The sequence below is a fragment of the Ochotona princeps genome, chromosome 15, assembly GCF_030435755.1.
Source record: "Ochotona princeps isolate mOchPri1 chromosome 15, mOchPri1.hap1, whole genome shotgun sequence".
NCBI lineage: Eukaryota > Metazoa > Chordata > Mammalia > Lagomorpha > Ochotonidae > Ochotona > Ochotona princeps.
In genome coordinates this window covers 7,548,170-7,573,051 of record NC_080846.1, presented here as the reverse complement: position 1 = coordinate 7,573,051, position 24,882 = coordinate 7,548,170, and the positions used below count along the sequence as shown (strand labels likewise).

Below are 24,882 nucleotides of genomic sequence, written 5' to 3'. Positions count from 1 at the left end.
GCTGGGACTGGAGCAGGGTCGGTGGGACTCCAAGGCCCATTGGACACAGTCCTTGCAGAGATCAAGTCTCCTGCATCCCAAGTTAGAGTGCCTGGATTTGAGCCCTGGTCCCAGCCCTTCAGTCCAGTCGCTACTGCAGAACCTGGCAGGCAGCAATGAGGTTCCCTCCCTGCACACCGCACCAGCTTCAGTCCTCCGCTGCTGCTGGGCCACAGAACCAAGGAAATAAATAAATGCAAATAAGAGACTGCCTTCGTTGGGCAGGGGTGGGGGGATTCAGCACCCTCTTCCAGCCTTCTTTTTTTTCAAGGTTTTATTTATTGGAAAGGCAGGGTTACAGAGAGGCAGACAGAGCGAGATCTACCTGTTCTCTTTCCAAATGGCTCTAAGGGCCAGAGCTGGGCTCATCCAAAGCCAGGAGCCAGGAGCTCTGCTGCTGGTTTTTCTCCAGGCACATTAGTAAGGAGCTGGAGAAGTGGAGCAGCTGGGACTTGAATGAGCATGTGGGATGTTGACACTACAGGCTGCAGCTTAATCCATAAAGCCACAGTGCCAGCTCCGGAAGTTGCCTGACACTGTGTCAGAGCTGGCTAAGGTCCAAAGAGGGGTCCTTTGACCTTCCCAGTAGTGTGGCACATCTGCCCTGGCTCATCCCTCCTAATGTGGCCCTGCAGGTTGCATGGCCTCTCAAGGCCTCAGTCTTCTCATCTGTGGAATGGGAACAGCGATCCTGGCTCAGGGGGTATTGGGAGGGTGAGGTGACATGTGGCTGGGTGTGGTGGTAGGAGGGCAGCAGGTCACAGCAGACAGTTTTGTACCCACACTTGGCAGTGCGCCAGCTGGAGATGAGAAACTGCCTGGTCCCCATTGGGCCACTGGCGGCAGCTGTGGAGCAGGGGGTGTCAGCTTAGAAGAGGGGCTCCCATGGGCTGCCACAAGTGGCATGCTGAGGGACAGGGCAGGGGGTGGAGAGAGTGGCTGGGAGGCACAGGACTGGTAGTGGGCATTCTCTAAGGGTGAGGTCACCACCTGTTGCTCCCTAGTATGGGCAGCACTGAGCCAGCTCTAGAGGGGGAAGGGCAGTGGCAGGGTCAGGGCCAGGCCACGGGGCCAGGCGGGAGGTCCTCCTGCTGCCACAGCATGGTCCCCTCCCATGGTGGTGGGGTGCTGGGAACCTTATCTCAGGAAACCTGTTGTTTCCTGCCTGGGGCACAGCATGGGGGGACAGGCGGGCAGGAGGTGGGGACAAGGACCACTTCAGGTAGCCACCTCGGAGGAGCTTTCCAAGGTGCCACATCCTCACCTGCAGGTGGTACAGCTGGGGCTCATGCTGAGAAACCCAGAAGGAAAGCAGCGAAGCTAACAGACTCTGCAACCAAAGCTCATCCAGCTCACATCTGAGCTCCGGCGCTTGGAGCCTCAGTTTCCCTACCTGTAACACAGGGAGAACATTCACTCCCAGTTCTCCTTACCACCCCCATTCTCCTGATGTGAAGACCAAGCCCCTGCATGATGAAGCAACCTGCACCAGGTCACGCAATGGCAGGTGGCAGAGGCAGGCTCTGAGCCCAGATTCCTGCTGTTCCCACTTTGACATCACTGGACAGTGCTTGGTGGTCAGTCCCCCATGTCAAAGGATCTCTGAGAAGTGGCGAGATTGAACTCCCTGGCATGACCTGTGGCCCCATTTCCAGGGGAGCCACAGACCCAGCCCTGGGGTGCTGGCAGGGGCCAGGGTCACGCAGTTCCTCTCTATTGCCTGGAACAGCAGCAGCGTGCCTGGAAGCCGACCTGCTGCCAGCATCCTGCCTGCCTGTGGCTGTGGCCCCAGCATTGTTTTCTGGGCCTTTTGCAGCTCAGAGACCTCACTTGAGGGATTTCCGGCAGCCTGGCCAGAACCACCTTCACTTTCCGGTGGCTAGGGGTAGGAATGGGCCCTGGCTGGGAAGGGCAGTGCTTGGTCTGTCGCGGCTGGCCCTCCCAAGAACAAGGGGATAATAGGCTTGTGGGAGGTGAGACACAACGGTTTCAATCCAGCTACAATCCTGCAGTCCTGACTCAGGTGTCCTGCGGGGGAGGGGGTGGTGAGCGCATATTAAGTTCCAGAGGGTGTGGCCAGTTTCCCTCCCATGTCCTGCATAAAAGGGTGCCTGCCGGTGCCCACCATGCATTAACCCCAAATGCCTGCACTGTCCAGTGGTGAGCCATCCCTGCCTGTAACAGCGTTTTAGCCAATCCACGGCTTCCCTTCCCTCAGTGAGCCAGGACGGACCCGTGCCTGGCAAGGGAGAGGGCAGGGTCCCAGGTGCAAGAAGTGAAGAAGCGGCAGGGCAGAGGTGGACCTGTGTGTGGGTTAGTTTTTGCCCTCTTCCAATGCCAGCTCCCTGCTGGCATGTGTCCTGGCAGTCAGCTGACACTGGTGGGAGACCTGGGATACGTTTTGGACTCTGGGCTCTGCCAGGCCTACCTAGCTGTTGTGAGGTTGGGGTGGGTAGGGGTGCTCGTTCATGTCCCAGCTGCTCCACTTTCCATCCAGCTCCCTGCCTTGTGGCCTGGGAAAGCAGTGGAGGACGGCCCAAAGCCTGGGACCCTGCACCTGTGTGGGAGGCCCTGATGAAGTTTCTGGCTCCTGACTTTGGATCTGCTCAGCTCTGGTCATTGGGGCAACTTCGGGAGTGAACCAGCAGATAGACGATCTCTCTCTTCTCTGTAACGTCTCTCTAAAGAAATAAATCTTATAATAATAATAAGATTAGCAAAGCAAACTGAAGCTTCTATCCCCATGAGGATGGATGGAGCCAGGCCTGCACCCTGCAGCTAAGGTGGAGGTGGAAGCCAGGTTTTCTTGCCGGGACTGGCCATCCCTTGGCTCTTCTGTGCCTTCCCCTGCAACCCCTCCTGCAGGCCTGCAGCCTGGCCTAGCATCGACATTGACAGGGTCACCCCTAGGAGGCTGTGCTGGGGCTAGTGACTCACCACCCTGAAGGGCCTCATGGCTCAGGGCCTGCCAATGGGGTCGGGGGAGGGACAGCCATGACCTCCGTCAGGGTTCACCTTGGCTCCGTGTCGGGCCTTTTAAGGAGAAGGAGCAGGCTCCTCACAGCCTCTGGCCTGGAGGGGCCTCCGCCTGCTCTTCACACCCACCCGGGTGGAGCGGCCAGGCCCTCACCTGGCAGGGTCCTTTTTAAGATGTGACCTTGGGCAAGTCAGTATTTCTGGACCAATTGCTTCACCTGATAGGGAAACAGTGCTGGCCTCACGGGAGAGGAATGAAGTGAAGTAACACGTGCAGGCGGCGCTTGGCAAGCAGGCCTTTTAAGGAGTGGCAGTGGGTGCAGTGGGCAGGGCCCAGCTTTGACTCCCTGGCTGCTTCCACATGTTCCCACTCTGAGATGTTTTCTACAGTGATGGTGACAAAAAGGAGGCAACGGGGATGCTCAGCGGCAGGTGCCAGCTTCTCCTAGCCTTGAACCCCAGCCACCAGGGTGTGGTGACCTTGCACCTGCCGGCAGCATCTCACATGCAGATGCTTGTGCCCCATGATGGCGGGGGGCAGTGGAGCTCTCGTGGGTACTGCTCAGCTGACATGCGGCTTGAGGCTCCTGCAGGGCACTGCCAAGCACTTAGTGTATGGGGAGCCACCGCTCGCTTCAACAGTGCTCCCAGCAGCTGTCCTGAGGCAGTCTTAGAGCTCCTCCCCACCCTGCCTACACCCAGCAAGTCACCAGAAGCAGGGCGTCGGTGAGGTCAACACCCACACAGCGGGCATAGCATCCCCGAGGCCCAAGTGCAGTGGTCAGGATGGCCCTGCTGTCAGGGCCCCAAGGCTGGTGGGGAGCTGGCACCTCCTTTGGGCTACTGAGCCAAAGCAGCAGCGGGGCCCTGGAGGGGAAGGTAGGGCCAGGGCCTGGTTTGCCTGGTACTACCCCAGCTGCCAAGGGGGACAACTGAGCAGGGGGGTAGAGGCCAGGCCCTGTGGTCGTGTACAGACCCTCAGGTCCCAGGCACCTGTTGGGGCGGCCAGGAGTCATCAGCGGAGGGCATTCTAGGAGACCTCAGGGGGTCGGATGTGACCGCCATCAGCTTGCTTCTTCAGCTGGGTAACAGGGACCACACACTTTGGCCTTTCTTGGGGACTGAAGGCATCAGGACAGTGGCTGCCACTGACAAAGGTGCCAGTAAGCGTAGGGGCTGGCCTCACTAGCGGACAGGGCAGCGTGCACTCAGAGCCCAGACAGAATGCCAGCTGCAGGCAGCGTGGGGCCTGCTTTTACTGTCTGTTCATGGTTGGCCTTGCAGCCCTCCCGAGACACGATCTCGGCTCCTGCCCCAGCACAGGTTTTCGAGGCTGGAGGGCTGAGGGGCTGGGGCCTGGACCTTCACAGCAGGAGGCAGCAGGGATCACATAAAGTCCTTTACTATAGACCTACAAAAACTTAGAGCATTGGCGACTAACCTCCCTCCCGGGTCCCGGTCCCTTACACCAACAGCAGCAGAAGACAGCAGGTAAGCCAGACTTGGGAGGCTTCTGCTCAGAAAGGACCAGGGACACCAAGATGAGGTGTCCGCCACCACGGCCTGGGCCTTGTGGTGTAGCTGGCCTGGATGCTCTCCAATGGGAGAGCTGCTATGGTAAACTCTACAGGAGCAGACAAGAGGACAGGGCTGGAGGGCGCAGTCCCCACGCCTCCAGCTGCCGCAGCACCACCCCCAACGGCGGCCAGAGCGGTGGGCCAGCTAGGGAGCACAGGCCCACAGGGGTCAGTCAGGGAGGACAGGGGCCAGCGAGCAGGACCCCTCCCTGCCTGTCAGCCAATCAGCTTCTTCAGGAAGGCCTCCAGCTGCTCCTCATCCTTGATGCCCACAAACTTGTCCACCACATCCCCATTCTTCATGGCCAGCACGGTGGGCACAGCGGACACCTGGCAGAGAGCAGGACAGGGAGCTCATGTTACTGGGAGGTGGCCTCCTCTCCGCCTCTGATCACCCCCTATCTTGGTGCGGGGTGCTGGAGAACATGTCACACTCCACCCCACGGGCTCCCAGCAGAACCCTTCCCTCCCATGTTACTGGGAGGTGGCCTCCTCTCCGCCTCTGATCACCCCCTATCCTGGTGCGGGGTGCTGGAGAACATGTCACACTCCACCCACGGGCTCCCAGCAGAACCCTTCCCTCCCAACCACACGGTTGAGTCACTGGAGCAGTGGTCTGGCTGCACAAACAGACAGGGCAGATGAAAATAACCCAGGCAGCTGCAGGAAGGGCTGGGTTGGTGGAGATGCGGCCTGAGCCCTCTGCTGCAGGCTGGGCTGCTGAGATCTGCCGGAGCTTTGGGACAGGATCTAAGATGTGCAAGGGAAGTGGGAGTGGGGGGCGGAATAGTCAGGAGCCCAGGCCATCCCGTCACCCCAGCCTCAGGGTCCCCAGAGCAAGCACTGACACAGGGGCTCTGGAAGCTGCAGGAGTTGCTCCAAATCGTATCTCGCCATGACTGTGTGGCGCTAAGTGGAAGGCAACCAGTGGGCCCCAGATGGTGGCCACAGAGGGTTGCAGTAGAAAAGCTGGGCACTGAGCCCCATGGGCGAGCGGTACGGAAAGAATGAGGCACCAAAATAAGCTTGCCTTCAATCCTACTTCCTGCAAACTTATGGAAGCTCTCTTGCACCTGCTTGCTACCTGGACAATTAGCAGATCTAGAAATCACTGATTGTGGGGCCGGCCTGGTGGCATACAGGCTAATTCCCTGCCTGTAGTGCCGGCATCCCATAGGGGCACCAGTTTAAGTCCTGGCTGCTCCATTTCTGACCCAGCTCCCTGCTAATGCACCTGGGACAGCAGCAGCAGCAGCAGGTCTAAGACCTTGGGCACCTGTACCCACATGGGAGAACCTATGAAGCTCGTGGCTTCTGACCAGTCAAGCTCAGATCATTGTGGCCATTTGGGGAGTGAACCAGCAAATGGAAGATCTCTGTCTCTCCTTTTCTGTAATTCTGTCTCCCAAAGAAAAACAAAATTTTGAAAAAGAAAAATCACCAAGTGCTCATGGACAGCGCATGCACGGGTATGTGTGTGTGTGTGTGTGATGGGGGCGGCAGCCGATGATGAGCGGCCAGAGGCAGAAGGGAAAGCTGCATTCCTAGTGAATGAGGCAGGCACCCCACCTCATCAGGGCCCACATACAGATGATACGGAATGCAGATGGGGCCACAGCCCACGCTGGCACTGCACTGGCACTGCACCCTCCCTGCCACCTGGGCTCCCTACCTGGCATTCAGGAGCCCCAGAGAAAGCCAGCAAAGCAGAGCTTGATGCGGACGGGGGTCTGCCCCTGTACACACAGCTGGAGCACTGGGCTTAGGAAGTCAGACCCAGAACGTCTGTGATCTGTATATCTAGCAGAGACGCCCCCAGCCCTAGTGAGCATTCCAGGGACAAGCGTGGGGCTGACACCATCCCTGCCCATGTCGGGGGGTTAGCTGGTACAGGCTGATGTGCAGCTCCCCATGGGATGCTGTCCTTGAAGTGCCAAGAGGCACAAAACCAGCTTGAGACTGCAAGCTGCTGGGTCTCAAAGAGCGGTATCCTCTGCCCCCTAGTGGTCTGTGCACGCAGCTGCGTACCTCCCTGGGGCAGCTCTCAACTTGGCGCTTGCTGTCCTGTTTCTTTATGAAAATAAATGTGTTGTGGGCTCCGCAGCGTGGCCTAGTGGCTAAGGTCCTCGCCTTGATCCCATATAGCCACTGGTTCTAATCCCGGTGGCTCCACTTCCTCTCTGTCTCTCCTCCTCTCAGTATATCTGACTTTGTAATGGAAATAAAATAAATCTTTAAAAAAAAAAAAAAAAAGAAAATAAATGTGTTGAGCCTGGGTTCATATCCCAGCTGCTCCGCTTTCCTTCCAGCTCTCTGCTTGTGGCCTGCAAAAGCAGTCGGGGACGGCCCAAAGTCTTGGGACCCTGCACTTGCGAAGAAAACCTGGAAGAAGCTCCTGGCTTTGGATTGGCTCAGCTCTGGCCATTTGCAAGCTTTGGGGAGTGAACCAGTAGATGGAAGGTCTTTCTCTCTCTCCCTCTCTCTATAAATCTGCCTTTCCAATAAAAATAAATAAATCTTTTTTTTTTTTTTTAAAGTGTTATGTTCCTATGCAAGAGGCACTCTTTTATAATCTGCTAAGCAGGGTTCTGGGTTCCCCATGCTGGCCCAGCAAGGACCCATTTTCCCTCAAGAACTGTACGTAAGGGAGTGCCTGGCACAGCGGTGTGACCACCACTTGAGATGCCCACACTTGGTGTCAGAGTGCACGGGTATACCCCGGCTGCCCTCCAGTCCAGCTCCCTAATGGCCACCCTGGAAGACAGCAGGCAATGGCTCAAGGATGCGCGGTGGAGACCTGGGCTCAGTGACAGGCCCTGGCTGCTGAAGGCAACTGAAGAGTAAACCAGCAGACGGAAACACACACACGAGATGATCCCATGTAAACCTCTGCACATACATGTACATGTACAAACTGTGCTGGCGGCAGGTGGGCAGTAGATATGCCGGGAATGGGTTTTTTTTTTTTAAGGTTTATTTTCTATTTTTATTGGAAAGTCAGATATACAGAGAAGAGAGACAGAAAGAAAGATCTTCCGTCTGCTGATTCACTCCGCAAACAGCCACAATGACTGGAGCTGAGTCGATCCGAAGCCAGGAGCCCGGAGCCTCTTCTGGGTCTCCCACGGGGGTGCAGGATCCCAAGGCTTTAGGCCATCCTCAATTGATTTCCCAGGCCACAAATAGGGAGCTGGATGGGAAGAGGGGCTGCCGGGATTAGAACCAGCACCCATATGGGATCCCAGCACATGCTGGGCAAGGACTTTAGCTGCTAGGCTATCGCACCAGGCCCCAGGAATGTACTTTTTTTAAGTCTTTTCTCCATCTGCTGATTCACTCCCCAAATGGCCCCAACACCCAGGGTTGGGCCAGGCTGAAACCAGGAGCCAGGAGCTCCACCCCCAGTCCTCCCACGTGGATGGCAGGGTCTAAGCAGTTGAGCCATCATCCAATGCTCTCCAGGAGCATTAGCAGGAGCTGGATCAAAAGTGGAACAGCTGGGACTTGAACACCCAACTGGGAGGGTCATTGCTGCAGACAGTAGTTTAACCCACTACTTCACAGTGCCGGCCTTGGGGGCTGCATTTTCAGGACAACAGAGGTCTAGTCCCCTGCGACTGAGGGGATTCTTTCAAGTTGGAGCTGTAAGTGTGCAAGTTCACAGCCAGAGGGTGGCAGGAAGCTGGATGTTTGACTGTTGCAGGGATATCTGGGCTGGGACTGGCTTTCCCCTCCACCCAGCAGGAGGAGGAAAAAGGAAGATGTGGCTTGGCTGTGCCTGCCAACACTGCCTTAAATGGAGACACACAAGTCTGAGGGCCATGCTCTTCTGCACTGGGGAACAAATATGGCTTCTTGGTCAATTCCTGCTGTGTGTCCTCCTGCTTGGCGCAACCACAGGGGCGGCAGCCCCCGGGGACTTCCAGACAGGAGGCTGTGTGCAACTGTGGTCTCTCCCCACCTTCCCACAGCCCTCGTGACATACCACCAGGTCTCCTCCCATCTCACCCCAGCCCAGGCCACGCATCCACTAGCAGAGGACAAGGACAGGCAGGGCACCGGGTGCCACGGCTGCTGGCAGCCTGACCCTCGGCTGACTGCAGAACAGAAAGGCAGTGGTCATGGCCAGTTGGTCGCCTTCACCTGCTGCCTTGGCGTGTTCTTGCCCTGCAGGAGTGTCCCTGACAGCTGGCCCACGGGAGGGCCTGGGGTGGGAAAGGCTCAGGCTTTGCTGTCTGTGAGGTCTCATCGTGCTGCGCTTGCACCCAGGTACACAGAGTCAGACACAAACATGGAGTCCCGGCAGGGTGGAAGCTTTCAGAGAGAGGAAGGTTACTGGGAGACCCACACCTACACAGACAGTGTGGGCAGCAGTGGCTGCAGGGGCCAGGGTGGCACGGGCACGGGGTGAGCAGGTGGGGCAGCAACAAGAGCTGCGTGTGATTCTGCTGGAGGGGTATGCCAGGAGGCATCTGCCCTAACCCCCTCTGGGCAACACCTGGTGAACCCTAACGTGAACCTCAGGCTTGGGGTGCCAACTGCACGACACAGGCTGCTCAGCTTTGGAGAGGGCTGTGCAACTATCTGGGCACAGCAGGACGCGGGAAATTTCTGGACTGCCTTCTCAGTTTTGCTGTGACCCCAGAACTACTCTAAGGAAAATGGAATCTCAGGGCCACCGCTGCTGCAGAGCAGATAAAGCCACAGCCCATGGCACTGGCAAACCACGTGGGCACACCTTCAGGTTCTGGCTGCTCCACTTCCCTTCCAGCTCCCTGCTGATAAACCTGGAAAGGCAAATGAGGAAGGCTCAAAGCCTTCGGACCTTGCACCCATTTGGGAGACCCGGAAGAAGCTCCCTCTCAGTATATCTGACTTTGCAATAAAAATAAACAAACATGTAAAAAAAAAAAAGAAAAGAAATGCAACATCGTGGGCCTGGCATGGTAGCTTATGACTGAAGTCCTTGCCTTGCACACACAGGGTCCCGTAAGAGCCAGTTCGTAACCCGGCTGCTCTGCTTCCCATCCAGCTCCCTGCTTGTGGTCTGGGAAAGCAGTCAAGGGCAGCCCAAAGCCTTGGGACCCTGCACTTGTGTGGGAGACCCAGAAGAAGCTCTGGGCTCCGGATCAGCTCAGCTCTGGCCACTGTGGCTGTTTGGGGAGTGAATCAGCAGACAGAAGGTCTTTCTGTCTTTTCAATAAAAATACATAAATCTAAAAAAAAAAAAAAAAGAAAAGAAAAAGAAAAAAGCAGTGCCACACGTTGGGCCCTCCTGCACAGTGCAGCCAGTCCACCGTGGGGAACGAAGGTCCTGGTGACTTTCTTGCTAGGACATCTGCACAACTGAGAGCAAGGGGAGTGGTCCACTAGGAGTTGCTGTCCCCTGAACTGTCAGCTGAGGCTGTACGTGATAGCAAAGCAGAAAATTCCAGTGAAAAAGTCTGGCAGCGCTGCCCCATGGGAGGACAGCAGGAGGCCAGGTGATCTTCCCCTGTCACGGCTATATGTTTGCATCTTAAGGGGGGCACTCAGACCTCATCTAAGATGGGAAACCAAAGCATGACATTTTTTCCCTTTATAGGCACTGGGATCCCATATGGTGCTGGTTTGTGTCCTGGCTGCTTCACTTCCCATTCCGCTCCCTGTTTATGGCCTGGGAAAGCAGTACAGGATGGCCCAAAGCCTTGGGACCCTGCTACCCTTACAGGAGACCTGGAGGAATCTCCTGGCTTTGGACCAGTTCAGCTGTGGCCCTTGTGGTCATTTGGGGAGTGAGTTGGCATTACAGCAGAGTGAGTTAAGCTACTGCCTGTGATACTGGCATCCCATACTGGAGCACAAGTCCCAGCTGCTGCTCTGCTTTCCATCCAGCTCCCTGTTAACGCACCTGGGAAGGCAGCAGCACACAGTTCAAGTGCTTGGGCCCCGCACCCATATGGGAGACCCAGATGGAGTGGACTGCCTAGCTCTTAGCTTCGGCATGACCCAGCCCTGGCCACTGCAGCCATCTGAGAAACGGACTAGTGGATAGATTTCTCTCCCTCTGTCACTTTTTGGAAAAATGAACAAAACCCGTAATGGTTCAAGGCAGGGAATCTGAGTAAGATGGTGAGGTATCAGGGGGCCGGACGGAGGGGAGCTGGCGAGAGGCGCTTTGCCCCAGCAGTTTAGCTGCCTCCAAGCAAGCACATCCGACCCCTGGAAGGGGTCTGCGGCCTTGGCGGGAGTCATCCAGACCCTTCTGTGGAGGTCTGAGCAGAAACGACCCTCCTGGAAACAGGTATTCAGGAAGGAAGGCAGGGCAGGTAGAGAAGGGGTCGGAAGAGGTGCTGTGGGTGTTTTACATGCCTTGCCATGGGGCTGCCGCGGGCTTGGGCAAGCAAGGAGGCGGAGGCCAGGAGGTGCTGTCCAGTGGCCTTCCTGGGAGACAGTGCAACAAGTGACCGGTGGACAGAGTGGGTGAACTGTCCTCCCTCCCCAGGCTGGCCACAGGATTTTGGGCCCAGGGCTCACCTCCCTGCCCCCACAGGTAGCTGTGGCCATGGCCCCAGGGTGACAGATGGACAAGCAGCGGGCAAGCAAGGGTATCTAGATGGTCAGACAAGGCCTCTCTGACTAAACCATCAGCACATTTCTCCCTCCGGGCCTGTGTAACCACGTCCCCAGGACAGGGGCCCTCAGTGGCCATCAGCAGCACCACACCAGCTTCTAGTCAGGGCTGCCTGCCTTTCCCTTGGGTGGCCACTCCCCCAGGGGCCAATCCCCTAGGGCTGGCCCCTGCCCAGCTCCTCCAGGGAGCAGCAAGCCAGGCCTTCCTAAGTCCTTAGAAGACATGGCCCCAAAGGAGGAAGGAGGGAGGGGTACACTCACTTGGGGCAGACCAGGGCATGGCAAGGAAGCCGGGAAGCTGGTTTCTCTTGCGAGATCTTGAGTTGCAAGTAATTAGCACGTGGTCTCTCATTTCTTCACAAGGTCCTGGCTCTGGAGAAGGCCTCTCTGGCCAGGCTATCCTGGAACCCTCCCCACCTTTCCCCAACTGCAAAGGTCTCCAAGGCCAGAAGGATACCCCCACCCCACCCCAGGCTGAGACATCCCAGATCCAGGCACCAGCTCCTGCTGCCTTGTGAGCCAGTGGGAGCCCCACACACAAGCTCAGGGTCTTTGCGTTTCAGTCTGCCCTCCCCGAAGGCTCCTGGACACACCGGCGTGTCCCTCATCACTCCCCACAGCTTTCCACTCCAACATCAGCTTCTCAGCCATGCCCTCCCCAGCCCAGCCCTTACAAATAAACCGTCCTCTTCTGCTTGGAATGTGTGTACAGACTTCACGGAGGCTGAGCACCCCCAAAGCCACAAGTGTGACCTATGAAATGCTCCAAAACCCCAAACTGAGTGTCCGTCAGTGTTGCCCAAGCCTTGGGGGGCATCGGGCACAGTGGTAAGGCACTGCTGGCCACGTCCACACCCCATACTACACTGCATGGTTCAGGTCCAGGCTAGCCTCCTTCTCACACCCTTCTAGTGATAACTGCCTGCTGGAAGGTAGTGGGCATGGTTTGAGCACTCAAGACTGCCACCCAAGGGGAGCTTCAGACCGGTTTCTGCACTCTGGCTTTGGCCTGGCACTGCACTGGCTGCTGTAAGTGGACCAGTGGGGGGGGAAGATCTCCCTGTTTCTCTGTGCATTCAAATATTTTAAAAAAACAAACAACAACAACAAACAAACAAAACTTTCGGGACTTCATAGCACTTTGGATGCCGGATTAGGGGTCAGTGAGCTGGGATCCACAGGAGAATCAAGCCTGTGTTATTGGCACAGTCACACCTGCTCATTTACACATCTTCTCCAGCTGCTCCCTACCTCCAGGAGTGCCGAGGGGTTGCAGCAGAGGCCACGGCCCTGCAGCCCCTCCCATCTTGAGCCACCTGGTCCCTGACTGACGGCTGACGTCAGCTACCAGAGGGGAATGGGCAGCTGGTACAGCTGCTGGGAAGCCTGCCTCCTGCATCCCGCGGATGTCCACCCTGGGAGGCGGTGGGTGATGGCTCAAGTAGCGGTGCTCCTGCCATCTATGCTGGAGCTGAAGACTGAGTTCTGGGTCTCGGGCACATGTGCAAAGGGCTCTGCATTCCTCCTGAAGCACTCCCGAAACCCTCCAGGCTCCCCTTGCTGGCCATCAGCTGGTCCCCAAGACAGCAGCTACCTGCGGGCTACCTGGACCCCGCCCCGCCAGCTCCCCTCTGACCCGTACCTCATACTCGATGGCGAGGTCTGTGTGATCGTCTATGTCCACCTTGGCCATCACCACCTTCCCTTGCTGTTTGGCCACCATCTTCTCTAACCTCGGCCCGAGGATCTTGCAGGGGCCACACCACCTGGGAAGGCAAGGGGCATGCGGTCACCAGGGGGCTCTGCCCTCCCTCGGTCCTGTTTGAACATTAACCTGCCATGTCGACATCCCCGGGAGCAACACCAGAGACTGCCACAGGTCAGGGTTCATGGACGCCTGCCTGTGTCCTGTCACTTCCACGGAAGTGTGTCCACTCACTTCCGGTCACAGATAGTGCCTGGCTTAGGAGTGTTTAGGCTGACCTGGCAACTCTATCATGGTGCAAAAGGAACACGCACTTGCACAAACCACTTTTGGCCCCTGCCCTTTTCCTCGGCTAGACACGTGACTGGACGTTGTGGCGCTGGGCAGCAGCAGCAGACCTGGCTCCAAGTCGAGGGAACACGCCTGACACTCCACAGGACACTGTGCTGCTGAGCCACGCTGTGGGTTAGCCAGAGCCAGTGTGTTTCTGACTCTGAGATTTTCCACTAATGGGGCCGCCAGTGCTTGCATGCCAATCCTCCTCTGGTGGCGCCACCATCCCTTGGATGCCGCACTACTGATCCAACAGCCTGTTAATGTGCCTGGGAATGCAGCAGAGGCTGGCTCAAGTCCTTGGGCCTCTGCAGCCACATGGGAGAGAACTGTCCTTCTCTCTTTTTTTAATTCAAGCTTAAAAAAAAAAAAAACACTAATTTCTTAGAAAGAGGAATGGGAGGGGTGCGTGCTGGCACAGTGGTGCAGTAAGCTAATCTTCTGCCCTGTAGCGCAAACATCCCGTATGGGTGCCAATTCGAGTCCCGGCTGCTCCACTTCTGAGCCAACTCCTTGCTAATGGCCTGGGAAAGAAGTGGAGTGCTTGGGACTGGACACTCACTTGGGAGACCCGGAAGAAGCTTCTGGCTTCAGCCTGGCCCAGTTATGGCTACTGTAGCCATTTGGGGAGTGAAGCAGTGAGTGGAGGATCTCTGTCTCTCCTTCTATCTGTAATCTTGCTTTTCAAATAAAAACAAATAAGTCTTTAGAACAAAAACAAACACCCCAGCGTGCAAGGCCACAGCTCCTACCCCAGCAAGGAAAGGGAACATGAAGACACACGGCAGGCTGCCCAGGGGCCGCGGTGAAAAAGAAACGAAGGCTGGAGGAGTTGTCAGAGACTCTGCCCAGACAGGCCCCCAGCTGCTCACTCAGGCCACGCCACACTGGCTCTCCTCGGGGGACCTCATCCTAAGGGCTCCGGTCGACATTTTGGCAACCAGATCCCTAGAGACTAGAACCAAAGGCCAGGCTAAACCAACCAACCAACCAACCACAAGGTCATCAGCCTTCAAATATCTCGGAAACAAATCCATACTGCACTGCAAAGGGAAGCTTTAGCCTGCCTGCTCGGTCAGCACTGCTGTGGCACCCATTATGCTGTGCCAGAGAGTTCGTGCAGGTCTGGGGGAGACGTGCTAAAGTAAAATCCACTCATCTGTAGTGCCAGGTGTAGGTACCCGCTGACATCCAGGTGGGGCCTTGGGAAGTGCCAGAGAAATGCCCCCCAGCAGGGACTGGGGGCATGGTCCGTGCTGAGTGAAGCCAACAGCCAGGTGGGGCCTTGGGAAGGGCCAGAGAACAGAAACACCCCCAGCAGGGACTTGGGGCACAGTCAGTGCTGAGAGTGAAGACTGGGTCTCAACGCCTTTGTAACGGGCCTCTGTATAAAAAGCATTAATCAGGAGTTGGCACAGTGGCATAGCCGGCAAAGTTGCCGCCTGCAACACCAGCATCCCATACGGTCACCAGTCCTGGCTGCTCCACTTAGATCCAGCTCCCTATTAACAGCATAGGGAGCCCAGGTCCTTGAGCTCCTCTGCCCACATGGGAGACTTGGAAGACACTCTAGGCTCCTGGGTTTTGAACGACATAGTCCTGGCTATTGGGGCAATTTGGGAAGTGAACAGTGCAGAGATCTCTCTGTGTCCCCCGAAACACCCCCAAAAACTCTGCCTTTCAAATCAATAAAAAATAAAATTTTTAAAATTATTTGGAAGAATGAATCTACCTGCTGGTTAAATCTTTTTTTTTTTTAAGACTTATTCTATCATTATTGGAAAGTCAGATATAGAGAGGAAGAGAGACAGAGAGGAGGATCCTTTTTAAGACTTATTCTATCATTATTGGAAAGTCAGATATAGAGAGGAAGAGAGACAGAGAGGAGGATCCTCCTTCCAATGGTTCACTCCCCAAGCAGCCGCAATGGTCAGAGCTGAGTCAATCCGAAGCCAGGAGCCAGGAGCCTCCTCCTGGTCTTCCACACATGTGCAGGTTCCCAAGGCCCCAGCCGTCTCAACCGCTCGACCACTCTCCCAGGCTACAAGCAGGGAGCTAGATGGGAAGCGAGTTGCTGGGATAAGAACCAGCATCCACATGGGATCCCGGTGCATTCAAGGCGAGGACCCCAGCTGCCAGGCCACTGCGCTGGGCCCAATAAAAAATAAATCTTTAAAACTCCCCATGGATCCTGGTGCCGGGACCCAGTGGGCACTCAGTAAACACGTGAGTCTGATGCTGGACTCCCGCAGGGCCCAGTACTCACTGGGCATGGAAATCCACGACCACGGGTGTCTCGCTGTTGACCACTCGGTCTTGGAAGTCAGATCCATCCTGGATGTTAAAGGTGGTGGCGCAGACACGGCTGGTGTGGAGTGCCCGGGTGGGGCTGGGGGTTACTGTGTAGCTACCACCAGGTCGGCATGGCGGGGTGTGCAGGATGCCCAAGGTGAGGGACACGTGCCCACTCTGAGGGGGCCTCCTGGGGGTGACGAAAGCCAGGAGCCTCCTCAGGAAAAGTCGCTGAGCCATCTGTAAGGACAAGAGGCAGGCGGAAACAATGTTACCAGAGAAGGATGGGACGGCCCTGGGGGGGCTAGGGAAGGTGCAGAGCTGAAGGCAAAAGGCAGGTAAGTCACAGGTTTCTGGAATTCAGGGGAGGATGGAACCAGCAAGCAACCCGGAAGCACAGAAACACGGAGCTGGCAGCCCAAAAGGACTCAGCTGGCATGACCAGGGCGGCCCCACGGCACCTGTCCCTACTTCAGGGGCGAATTCGAGGTTCAGTGGGCCCCGGACCAACCCAACTAGTATGACAGTCAACACTGGAACCCAAGGCCGTTTCTACGGACCACTATTTTAAAAACTGCCTCAGTGGGGGAAATCTAGTAAGTTAACAAGGGGTTGTCGGAGGATCAGAAACCGGGAACCTCAACGATTCCAGGAGGAACTAAGAAACTCAGGAGTCGGAGTGTGGCGGGAATCAAAAACACAAGGCATACGTGCGTGGAGGGAACTGGGCTGGCTCGGACTGCTTCGGGGGCCCGAGCGCCCCGGAAGCCCGGGTTCCCCCACCCGGGGCCGCTTCCCGTGCCCCGCCGGCCGCCGCCTCGAGCGTCCCCCGGCACTCCTACCTCCTCGGGGAAACGCGAGCTGAGGGACGCCCTGCCCAGCCCGCCCCGCCCGCCAAGGGCACGCAGACGTCACATCCCTGGGCGGAGCCTACGTCACTTCCGCGAACAGCAGACACTCTTCTCCCAGGAGCACGGCCTTGGCAGGGCGGGTGATTTTTTTCCCGCCCAAGGAGGCGGGACTCTAGGAGGTACGCACCAGGGGCGGGGTTTCAGGGACACGCCGGAAGAGGCGGCTGGAGCGGGTCAGGGTGGGACCGGAAGAGGACCGGAAGAGGGCGAGGAGAGAGGAGGAGGAGGAGGAGGAGGAGAGAGGAGGAGGAAGAAGAGGAGGAGGCGAGAACCGAAGGTAGTTCGGGAGGACGGCTTTGAGACTAAGGGCTGCGACTTCGATGTCCCCATGCCCAGAGCCAAGCTGGCTCCCAGAGGATGTCCGGGAGATAAACGTCACACCGAGTGTCTTCGTCGGACATTTTGGGGAGAAGTCAGAGAATTTCAGACGTCAGAGTTGAATGGCCGGGGACACAGAGGGCTGGCTGGCTGCGAGGCTGGTATCCCACGTCAGCACTGGTTTGGTGTCTCAGCTGCTCCGCTCCCGATCCAGCTCCCTGCTAATATGTCTGGGAAAGGCAGTGAAAACCGGCCACGTGGGAGACCCACATGGAGTTCCAGGCTCCTGGCGTCAACCTGACCCCAGTCCTAGCATCTGCGGTGACTTGGGGAGTAAACCAGCAGATGGAATCCATCCTCTCTGTCTCTCTACCTTTCTTTCTTTGTAACAGTGCCATTCAGATAAATAAGTGAATTTAAACAAGAGTCCACCTGACAGGCCAAGTGCACCCCCCAGGAAGGAATTGAAAGCTGTGCACAGCGTGCTCTCAGACCGGGGTTACTGAGGGAATAGGGGGCTCGGGTCTTCTGCTGCACCCCACCCTCTTCCGGAAAGGAGGCCTGCTGGGTGGGAACTAGGTGAGATTCCTCCTGGCAGAGAGGGTTCTGCTGGGCGAGTGGGGGCACCACCTGAAGGTTACTTTGGTGTAAGCGGAGCTGTGTAATTCCAAGGCTTGAACGCCCCGGGATCCCATATGGGCACCAGTTCTAATCCCGGCAGCTCCACTTCCCATCCAGCTCCCTGCTGGTGGCCTGGGAAAGCAGTGGAGGAAGGCCCAAAGCTTTGGGACCCTGCACCTGCGTGGGAGACCCGGAAGAGGTTCCTGGTTCCCGGCTTCGGATCGGCGCAGCACCGGCCGTTGCGGTCACTTGGGGAGTGAGTCATTGGACAGAAGATCTTCCTCTCTGTCTCTGCTCCTCTCTGTATATCTGACTTTGTAATAAAAATAAATAAATCTTTTAAAAAAATTTATTTTTACCAGAAAGGCAGATTTACAGAAGGTCTTCTTTCGGCCGGTTCACTCCCCAAATATCCGCAATGGCTAAAGCTGGGCCAATGTGAAACCAGGAGCCGGGAGTTCCTTTGAGGTCTCCCACATGAGTGCAGGGTCCAAGGACTTGGACTATGTGCTGCTGTCCCAGGCTATAAACGGGGAACTGGATAGGAAGTGAAGCAGTGGAGACTTGAACCCATGTCCGTATGGGATTCTGGCATCACACGTGGGCCACTGGCCCAGAGAGTCTTTCAATGGTCATGGCTGGATCAGGTTTGCTCTGGGGGTGCACGGCCCAATAATCTGGAACACCTTCTGCTGCTTAGGCCCACACATTAGCAGGGACCTGCGGCAGAAGCAGAAAAGCCAAGACTTAGACTGGTGTTTCAGGCGGCAGCGTTACCTGTGGGCCCCTGTGTCAGGTCCATGGGCATGGGCATGGTTTTGTAAAGGAGAAAAGATGTCTTACCTAGAAGGCTGTTCGTGGCTGAGACCTCTGGAACCAAAACAGATGAACAAGGGAAAAGCATACAAACTGTCACTTTTCTGTGACTTGGGAGCCTTTGGAAATGCAGAACCCAAAAACCAGGGCAGTCGTGTTCCTAACGATGGATCGAATGGCCATGAACTAGGGGGAACTTAGCAACGCCTGTGTTCAGATTCTTCCTGGTGTCCTTGAATGTCCTCTGCTCCAGAGAGGGGGCAGGGTCTTTGGGGAAGGGAGAGGGAAGCTCAACTAGAACTTCCTCCTTCTGATGTTGGCTCAGTATCCAATGTGCCATGCTCTGGGGTGGCACATTCTCTTGCTTGGAGTTCAGTGAGACTGTAAACTAACGTATGTCTTCTTCTGTCTAAAAGTGTGGTTATGGGCCTGGCACCGTAGCCTAGCAGCTAAAGTCCTTGCCTGGAAAGTGCCGGGATCTCATATAGGTGCTGGTTCTGTGTATTATGTGACACAGTTACATAGATACTTGGGTTCTCCCCACCCCTCCCCAAACCCTCCCACCATGGTGGATTCCTCCACCTTGTTGCATAACCACAGCTCAAGTTCAGTTGAGATTCCCCCATTGCAAGCGTATACCAAACATAGAGTCCAGCATCTTATTGTCCAGTCAAGTTCAACGGCTTCTTAGGTATACCCTTTCTGGTCTGAAGACAGAGCCAGCAGAGTATCATCCCAGTCAATTGAAAGCTCCAACATACCATCAGCAAAAATTTACATCATTATGGAATTAATTGACATAGTAATGAGTAACCAATATGCTAAAAGTAAATGCGAGTTCCTAGCCACCTTCTGTGACCACCTCACTGACATAAATCTTAAAAAAAAGTATGTGGTTACATTTGCAATGGAGAAAGACAGGAAGAGAGAGAGAGAGAAAGATCTTTCCTCTTCTGGTTCATCCTCTGAATGCCCTAAGTAGCTGTGGGTTAGACTAGGGCAAGGCCAGGGACTCCAGCTGGGTCTCCCACGTGGTGGCCGGAATCCAGGTATTTGGGCCTTCATCTGCTGCCTCCCGGGTGGTTTAGCAGGAAACTGGGTCAAAAGTGTGAAATAGTCAGGACTCAGCCCCGCCCCTCCAAAAGGGGATGCCGTGTCCCCAGTGGTGGCTAACTGTGTTGGGCACACACCTGCTCCTCGCAATGGTCACTTTCACAAAATGTAGGAAAATTGAAGATGTTATTTCCCCAAAAGACTTTTCTCTTCCATGACCTCTGTGGTCTTCACACATGGAAGGCATCTGCTTATGGGCTGCCACATCTGAGGCCCTCACTTCCCAAAGGTTTTACTCACATTGCGTTGTTTTTATTGATCTATCTTCAAATGTATTGCAGTCTTCTGTCCTCCCCAATATGGTGTTGCACCCATCTAGGGAAAATATTAATTTCAGATATTGCAGTTTTTAAATTCTGAAGTTTCCATTGGTTAGATTTTTGTTTTTTGGGAAGATTATTTGCATTTATTTGAAAGGCAGAGACAGAAGATCTTCCATCCACTGGTTCACTGTCCAAACGGGCCGGGCAAGGAGCATGTCAGGAACCAGGAATTGCATCCGGGTCTCCCGCGTGGGTGCCGGGACCCAAGTACTTGGGCCATCTTGCACTACTTTCCCAGGCATGTTATGTAGCTACAGAAGTGAAGCAGCCTAGAATTTAACTGGTGTCTCTGTGGGATGCTGGCATTGCAGGTGGAGGCTTAACCTGCTGCTAACCCCCTTAGTCCTTTTTAACAGCTTCTATTTATCTATTGAGATTTTTCTCTTTATTTACTTATCATGAATATAACTTTTTATGTGTTGACCATATTCTCTCTTTTTTTTTTTAAAGATTTATTTATTTTTATTTGAAAATCAGATATACAGAGAGGAGGAGAGACAGAGAGGAAGATCTTCTGTCCAATGATTCACTACCCAAGTGATTACCACAGCTGGAGCTGAGCCGATCTGAAGCCAGGAGCCCGGAGCCTCTTCCGGATCTCCCGTGTGGGTGCAGGATCCCAAGGCTTCTGGCCATCCTTGACTGCTTTCCCAGATCACAAGCAGGGAGCTGAATGGGAAGCTGTGCCCATATGGGATCCTGGCGGATGCAAGGCAAGGACTTTAGCCACTAGGCTACAGTACTAGGCCCACCTGCCCAGTTTCTGCCCCATTTGGTCCTCCCATTGCTTTCAGGTCATTTGCACACACTTAGGTTTGAAGATAGATACATGCTTATCCAGAGTTGTCCTTGGTGAGAAGGCTTGGTCTGGTGCAGTTCGATGGGGTAGTGCCCCCATTATGAGAAGCAGAAACTGGATGCCGGCAGTGCTCAGCACAGGCGTTTGAGTGGCCTGAGAACTTCCCCAGCGCGTGCAGGGCACTCCCTGATGTCACAGCAGATGGCACGTCCCCAGCTTGATGCCACAGGAAGCAGAAGTTGGCAGCAAGTTTCATGTCCTTTATTTTTTACTTCTTCTTCCCTCACACATGCATGATCTGTTGCCTAAACTTGATGTTCCCTGCAACTCACAGCTTTTAAGACATGAAGTTGTCTCTTGCTGAGAATGTGATGAACTGTTTTTATCTCTGGGGAAAAAGTGATTGCTCTTTGGAATTTCCCTCAGACTTTTTGGCTGAGCTCAGGTGGAGGCCAGCCCCTCGGCTGAGCCCAGTGGAGGCCAGCCCCTCGGCTGAGCTCAGGTGGAGGCCAGCCCCTCGGCTGAGCCCATGCCTGTGCAGCACAGTGCTCGGAAGGAGCAGCAGCTTTGAGGGGCAGTGGCAGGCATGTGTTTGTCATAGAGCGTTTGCCTGGGTGTGTAGAACCCAGGCCTGTCCTCCAAGGGATGAGTGGTCACCTTGCCAGGAGCGCATTTGACTTCTGTTCTAGAATCCAGGGTTGGTACAGTTGTTCTCACGTTCACAAGGGTTTCTTGGTGGCCCACTCTGGGCAAGGCTGAGAGCTTTCCCAGAGCAGAAACAGACCTATGTAAAAGCAGATGCTGGTACTGGACTATACAGTACCCAGCTATTATAGTTGGTAAAATCAGAGTTCTACCTTGGTTTAGACTGCAAGATTACTGAATGGGCTATTTTTCTCTCTCTTTTTTAAAGATTTATTTTATTTTTATTGGAAAGGCAGATTAGAAGAGAGAAGGAGAGACAAAGAGAAAGGTCTTCCGTCTTCTGGTTCACTCTCCAACTGGCCACAAGGGCTGAAGCTGAGCCGATCTGAAATCAGGAGCCTAGAGCTTCTTCTGGGTCTCCCACACAGGTGCAGGTTCCCAAGTTTTGGGCCATCCTTTACTGCTTTCCCAGGCCACAAGCAGAGAGCTGGATGGAAAGTGGAGCAACCTGGACATGATCCCATATGGGATCCCAGTGTTTGCAAGGTGAGGATTTAGTCACTAGGCCATTGTGCCAGGCCCTATTTTGTCTTTGTATTCTTGTTTTTTTTTTTTTTTTTTTTTTTTTTTTTTTATGTGTAGAGTTCAAAATTTCAGTCTTTCACTGTAATTTGTCAACATAAATTTGCAAAAATTCTTGGCCCATAGTAGACATACGCTAAAGGAGCTTTCAAAACAGAAGTTGTTTTTTTTAAATTATTTTATTACTTTATTTATTTGAAAGGTAGAGTTACAGAAGGGGCAGGGGGAGGAGAAAGAGAAAGAGGTCTCCATCTGCTTGTTCATTCCAAAACAGCTCCCGCGTGGGAGACCTGGAAGAAGTTCCTGGTCCCTGGCTTCAGATTGGCGCAGCACTGGCCATGGCGCCTTCTGTGTCTTCGCTTCAGGGTTGATGGGTTGGTGGCGTGACGGGTTGATGGGCTGAAGCACTCCCTGTATTTGCCCATCGACTTCACTTTGGAGATTTACATCCTGTCTGGGCTGCCAGATTGAATTAAATGCTTTCTGAAAGCTCGCAGTCTGGCAAGACGTGAGTATTTTTACCATAGTTTAAAAAGCAGCAGCTGCAGAGAGGGGGTGCAGCCTGTGGCTTACTCCCCAGGGGAAGATCCAAGTTGGCTCTGGGACTTCTCTGGGAATGGCAGAGGACCAAGGGTCTGAGGCTGAAGCCCCGCAGGACTGTTCTTACTTGAGTCAGCCCTGCCCCACTGCCCCATATCAAGGTATCTTCATGGATGGACCAGGCTCTGTTTCTGGAGCCCTTGTCATGTGTAACTGGTGTGTCATTTCCCAATCTCTGTCTTTCTGGTGACAATCACCTATATAAATATGAGGATTTTCTGATTTCTTTTTAAAAAAACAGATATTTATTTTTATTGGAAAGGCAGATCTTACAGAAATAAGGAGATATATAGACAAAAATTATCCATTCCCTGGCTCACTCCCCCAAAAGGCTACAATGGCTGGAACTGAACTGAGCTGAAACCAGGAGCCAGATGCTTGTTTAGTGTCTCTGATGTGGGTGTAGGGTTTCAAGACCTTGGGTCATCCTCTATTGCCTTCCCAGGCCACAAGCAGAGAACTGGATGGGAAATTGAGCAGCCAGAAAATAGACTGGTGCTGCCCCTGTGGGATCCTGACACCTGCAAGTGGAGGAGTAGCCAATTGAGCCATTGCCTTGGACCTTTAAACAAAAATATTCATGGGCCCAGCACAGTGGCCTAGGGGCTAAAGTCCTCGCCTTGAATATGCCAGGATCCCATATGGGTGCCAGTTCTAATCCTGGCAGCTCCACTTCCCATCTAGCTCCCTGCTTGTGGTCTGGGAAAGCAGTCGAGGACGGCCCAAAGCTTTGGGACCCTGCACCCGCGTGGGAGACCTGGAAGAAGTTCCTGGTTCCTGGCTTCAGATTGGCGCAGCACTGGCCGTTGCAGTCACTTGGGGAGTGAGTCATTGGACGGAAGATCTTCCTGTCTCTCCTTTTCTCTGTATATCTGACTTTGTGATAAAAATAAAATAAATCTTTAAAAAAGATATTTATTTGAAAGGCAGGATTACAGAGAGGGGAGAAGGAACAGATAAACAGATCTTTCTCCAGCTGATTCATTCCTCATATGTGGGTGCCAGGAAACCAAGGATTTGGACCATTCTTAGTTGTCTCACATTAGCAGGGAGCTGGGTTGGAAGTAGAGCAGCCAGTACAAAAACTAGGGGCTCATAGGAGGTGCTGGCTGGGGTCTGAAGGATGGAGACCCACAGGGCCATGGTGATGCTCATGACTGCCACCTAGAGGATGGCTGAATGACTGCACTTCCTAAGGATCGCACCCCTGTCTTCCTGGGTTCTGGTGGTGAAATGGGGGTTATAATACCCACCTGTAGTGAGGATTCGGGTAGGAACAGTTACATAGCACATGTGTTAGTGATCTATTGCTGTGTGGCAAGCTCCCCTGCCCTCCAACAAGCCTTATCTCATAGTTTAGCTGGGTGATTCTGCCCCAGGGTCTCTGGCAGGGCTGTGTTGAAGGTGCTGACTGACCGGGGGCGGGGGGGTGGTGGTCACCTCGGGTCTGTCCCTGCCAGCTGGGGCCCTCTGCAGTGTGTGTCACTTCATCTCCCTGTATGTGACTCTGCTGCTTTCATAACCTCCCCTTGGAGCAGCTGAGTCATCCCTTGTGCTACCATCATGGCTCAGAAGTGAGTCCCTGCAGCTAGCCCTCAGGAGCCAGACGGGGGCCTGGCTCCTCCCCCTAAGGCGGAGATGTCAAAGCGTGCGTGCTTGCATTTTAGGACACTCATGGTGTCCGGTTCTTGGCACACAGTAGGTGTGCAGCGTTGGATGTCAGGCAGACATGCTGGCCTCCTGGGTCTAGTCACTGGGCCACCGTGCTGGGCCCACCTTCCACTTTTTATCACTTGGGAGGGAGGATTCTTTCAGAAACCTTGGCTGTGCTGGATCGTTCGGACTAGGACAGGCATGCGTGTGGTTTCAGATCCCCTTCTTTAGCAGGGGCAGTTGCTGCCTCCCCGCCGGGGAGGAGAGTGACCTGGGAGGTGACAGTGTGTGAGTAGCCCAGGACCAAGCAAGCACAGCACAGCTCCTGGCAGGAATCCCAGCCCACTTACTTCCAGAGATGTGAAATTTGCAAGAGATTACTTTTTTTTTTAAAAGATTTATTTATGTATTTATTTTTATCACAAAGTCAGATGTACAGAGAGAAAGAGAGACAGGAAGATCTTCCGTCCAATGACTCACTCCCCAAGTGACTGCAACGGCCAGTGCTGCGCCAATCTGAAGCCAGGAACCAGGAACTTCTTCCAGGTCTCCCACGCGGGTGCAGGGTCCCAAAGCTTTGGGCCGTCCTCGACTGCTTTCCCAGGCCACAGGCAGGGAGCTGGATGGGAAGTGGAGCTGCCAGGATTAGAACTGGCGCCCATATGGGATCCTGGCATATTCAAGGCGAGGACTTTAGCTGCTAGGCCACTGTGCTGGGCCCAAGAGATTACTTTTTAAAAATAAATGCACCCACGTGGGAGACCTGGAAGAAGTTCCTGGTCCCGGGCGCGTACCGGCCCGTTGCAGCTCACTTGGGGAGTGAAACATCGGATGGAAGATCTTCCTCTCTGTCTGTCCTCCTCTCTGTATATCTGGCTTTCCAATAATAATAAAATCTTTAAAAAAAAATGCATTTATTGTACCAAAGAGTAATCACATTTTGACAAAAGTGTAAAAGGAAACAAGG

General features: G+C 54.6%; 1 protein-coding gene across 1 annotated transcript; it reads right to left on the bottom strand.

Moving 5' to 3' along the window:
• Positions 1-4,401: 4,401 nt before the first annotated feature.
• TXN2 (thioredoxin 2) lies at positions 4,402-16,479 on the bottom strand. The gene is made up of 4 exons (XM_004589546.2): positions 16,377-16,479; positions 15,509-15,774; positions 12,847-12,970; positions 4,402-4,922 (listed from the first exon to the last, which is right to left on the bottom strand). Exons 2-4 carry the CDS (start codon positions 15,772-15,774, stop codon positions 4,809-4,811), a joined length of 504 nt encoding a protein of 167 aa, XP_004589603.2. The 5' UTR covers positions 16,377-16,479; the 3' UTR covers positions 4,402-4,808.
• Between the last annotated feature and the right edge of the window lie 8,403 nt (positions 16,480-24,882).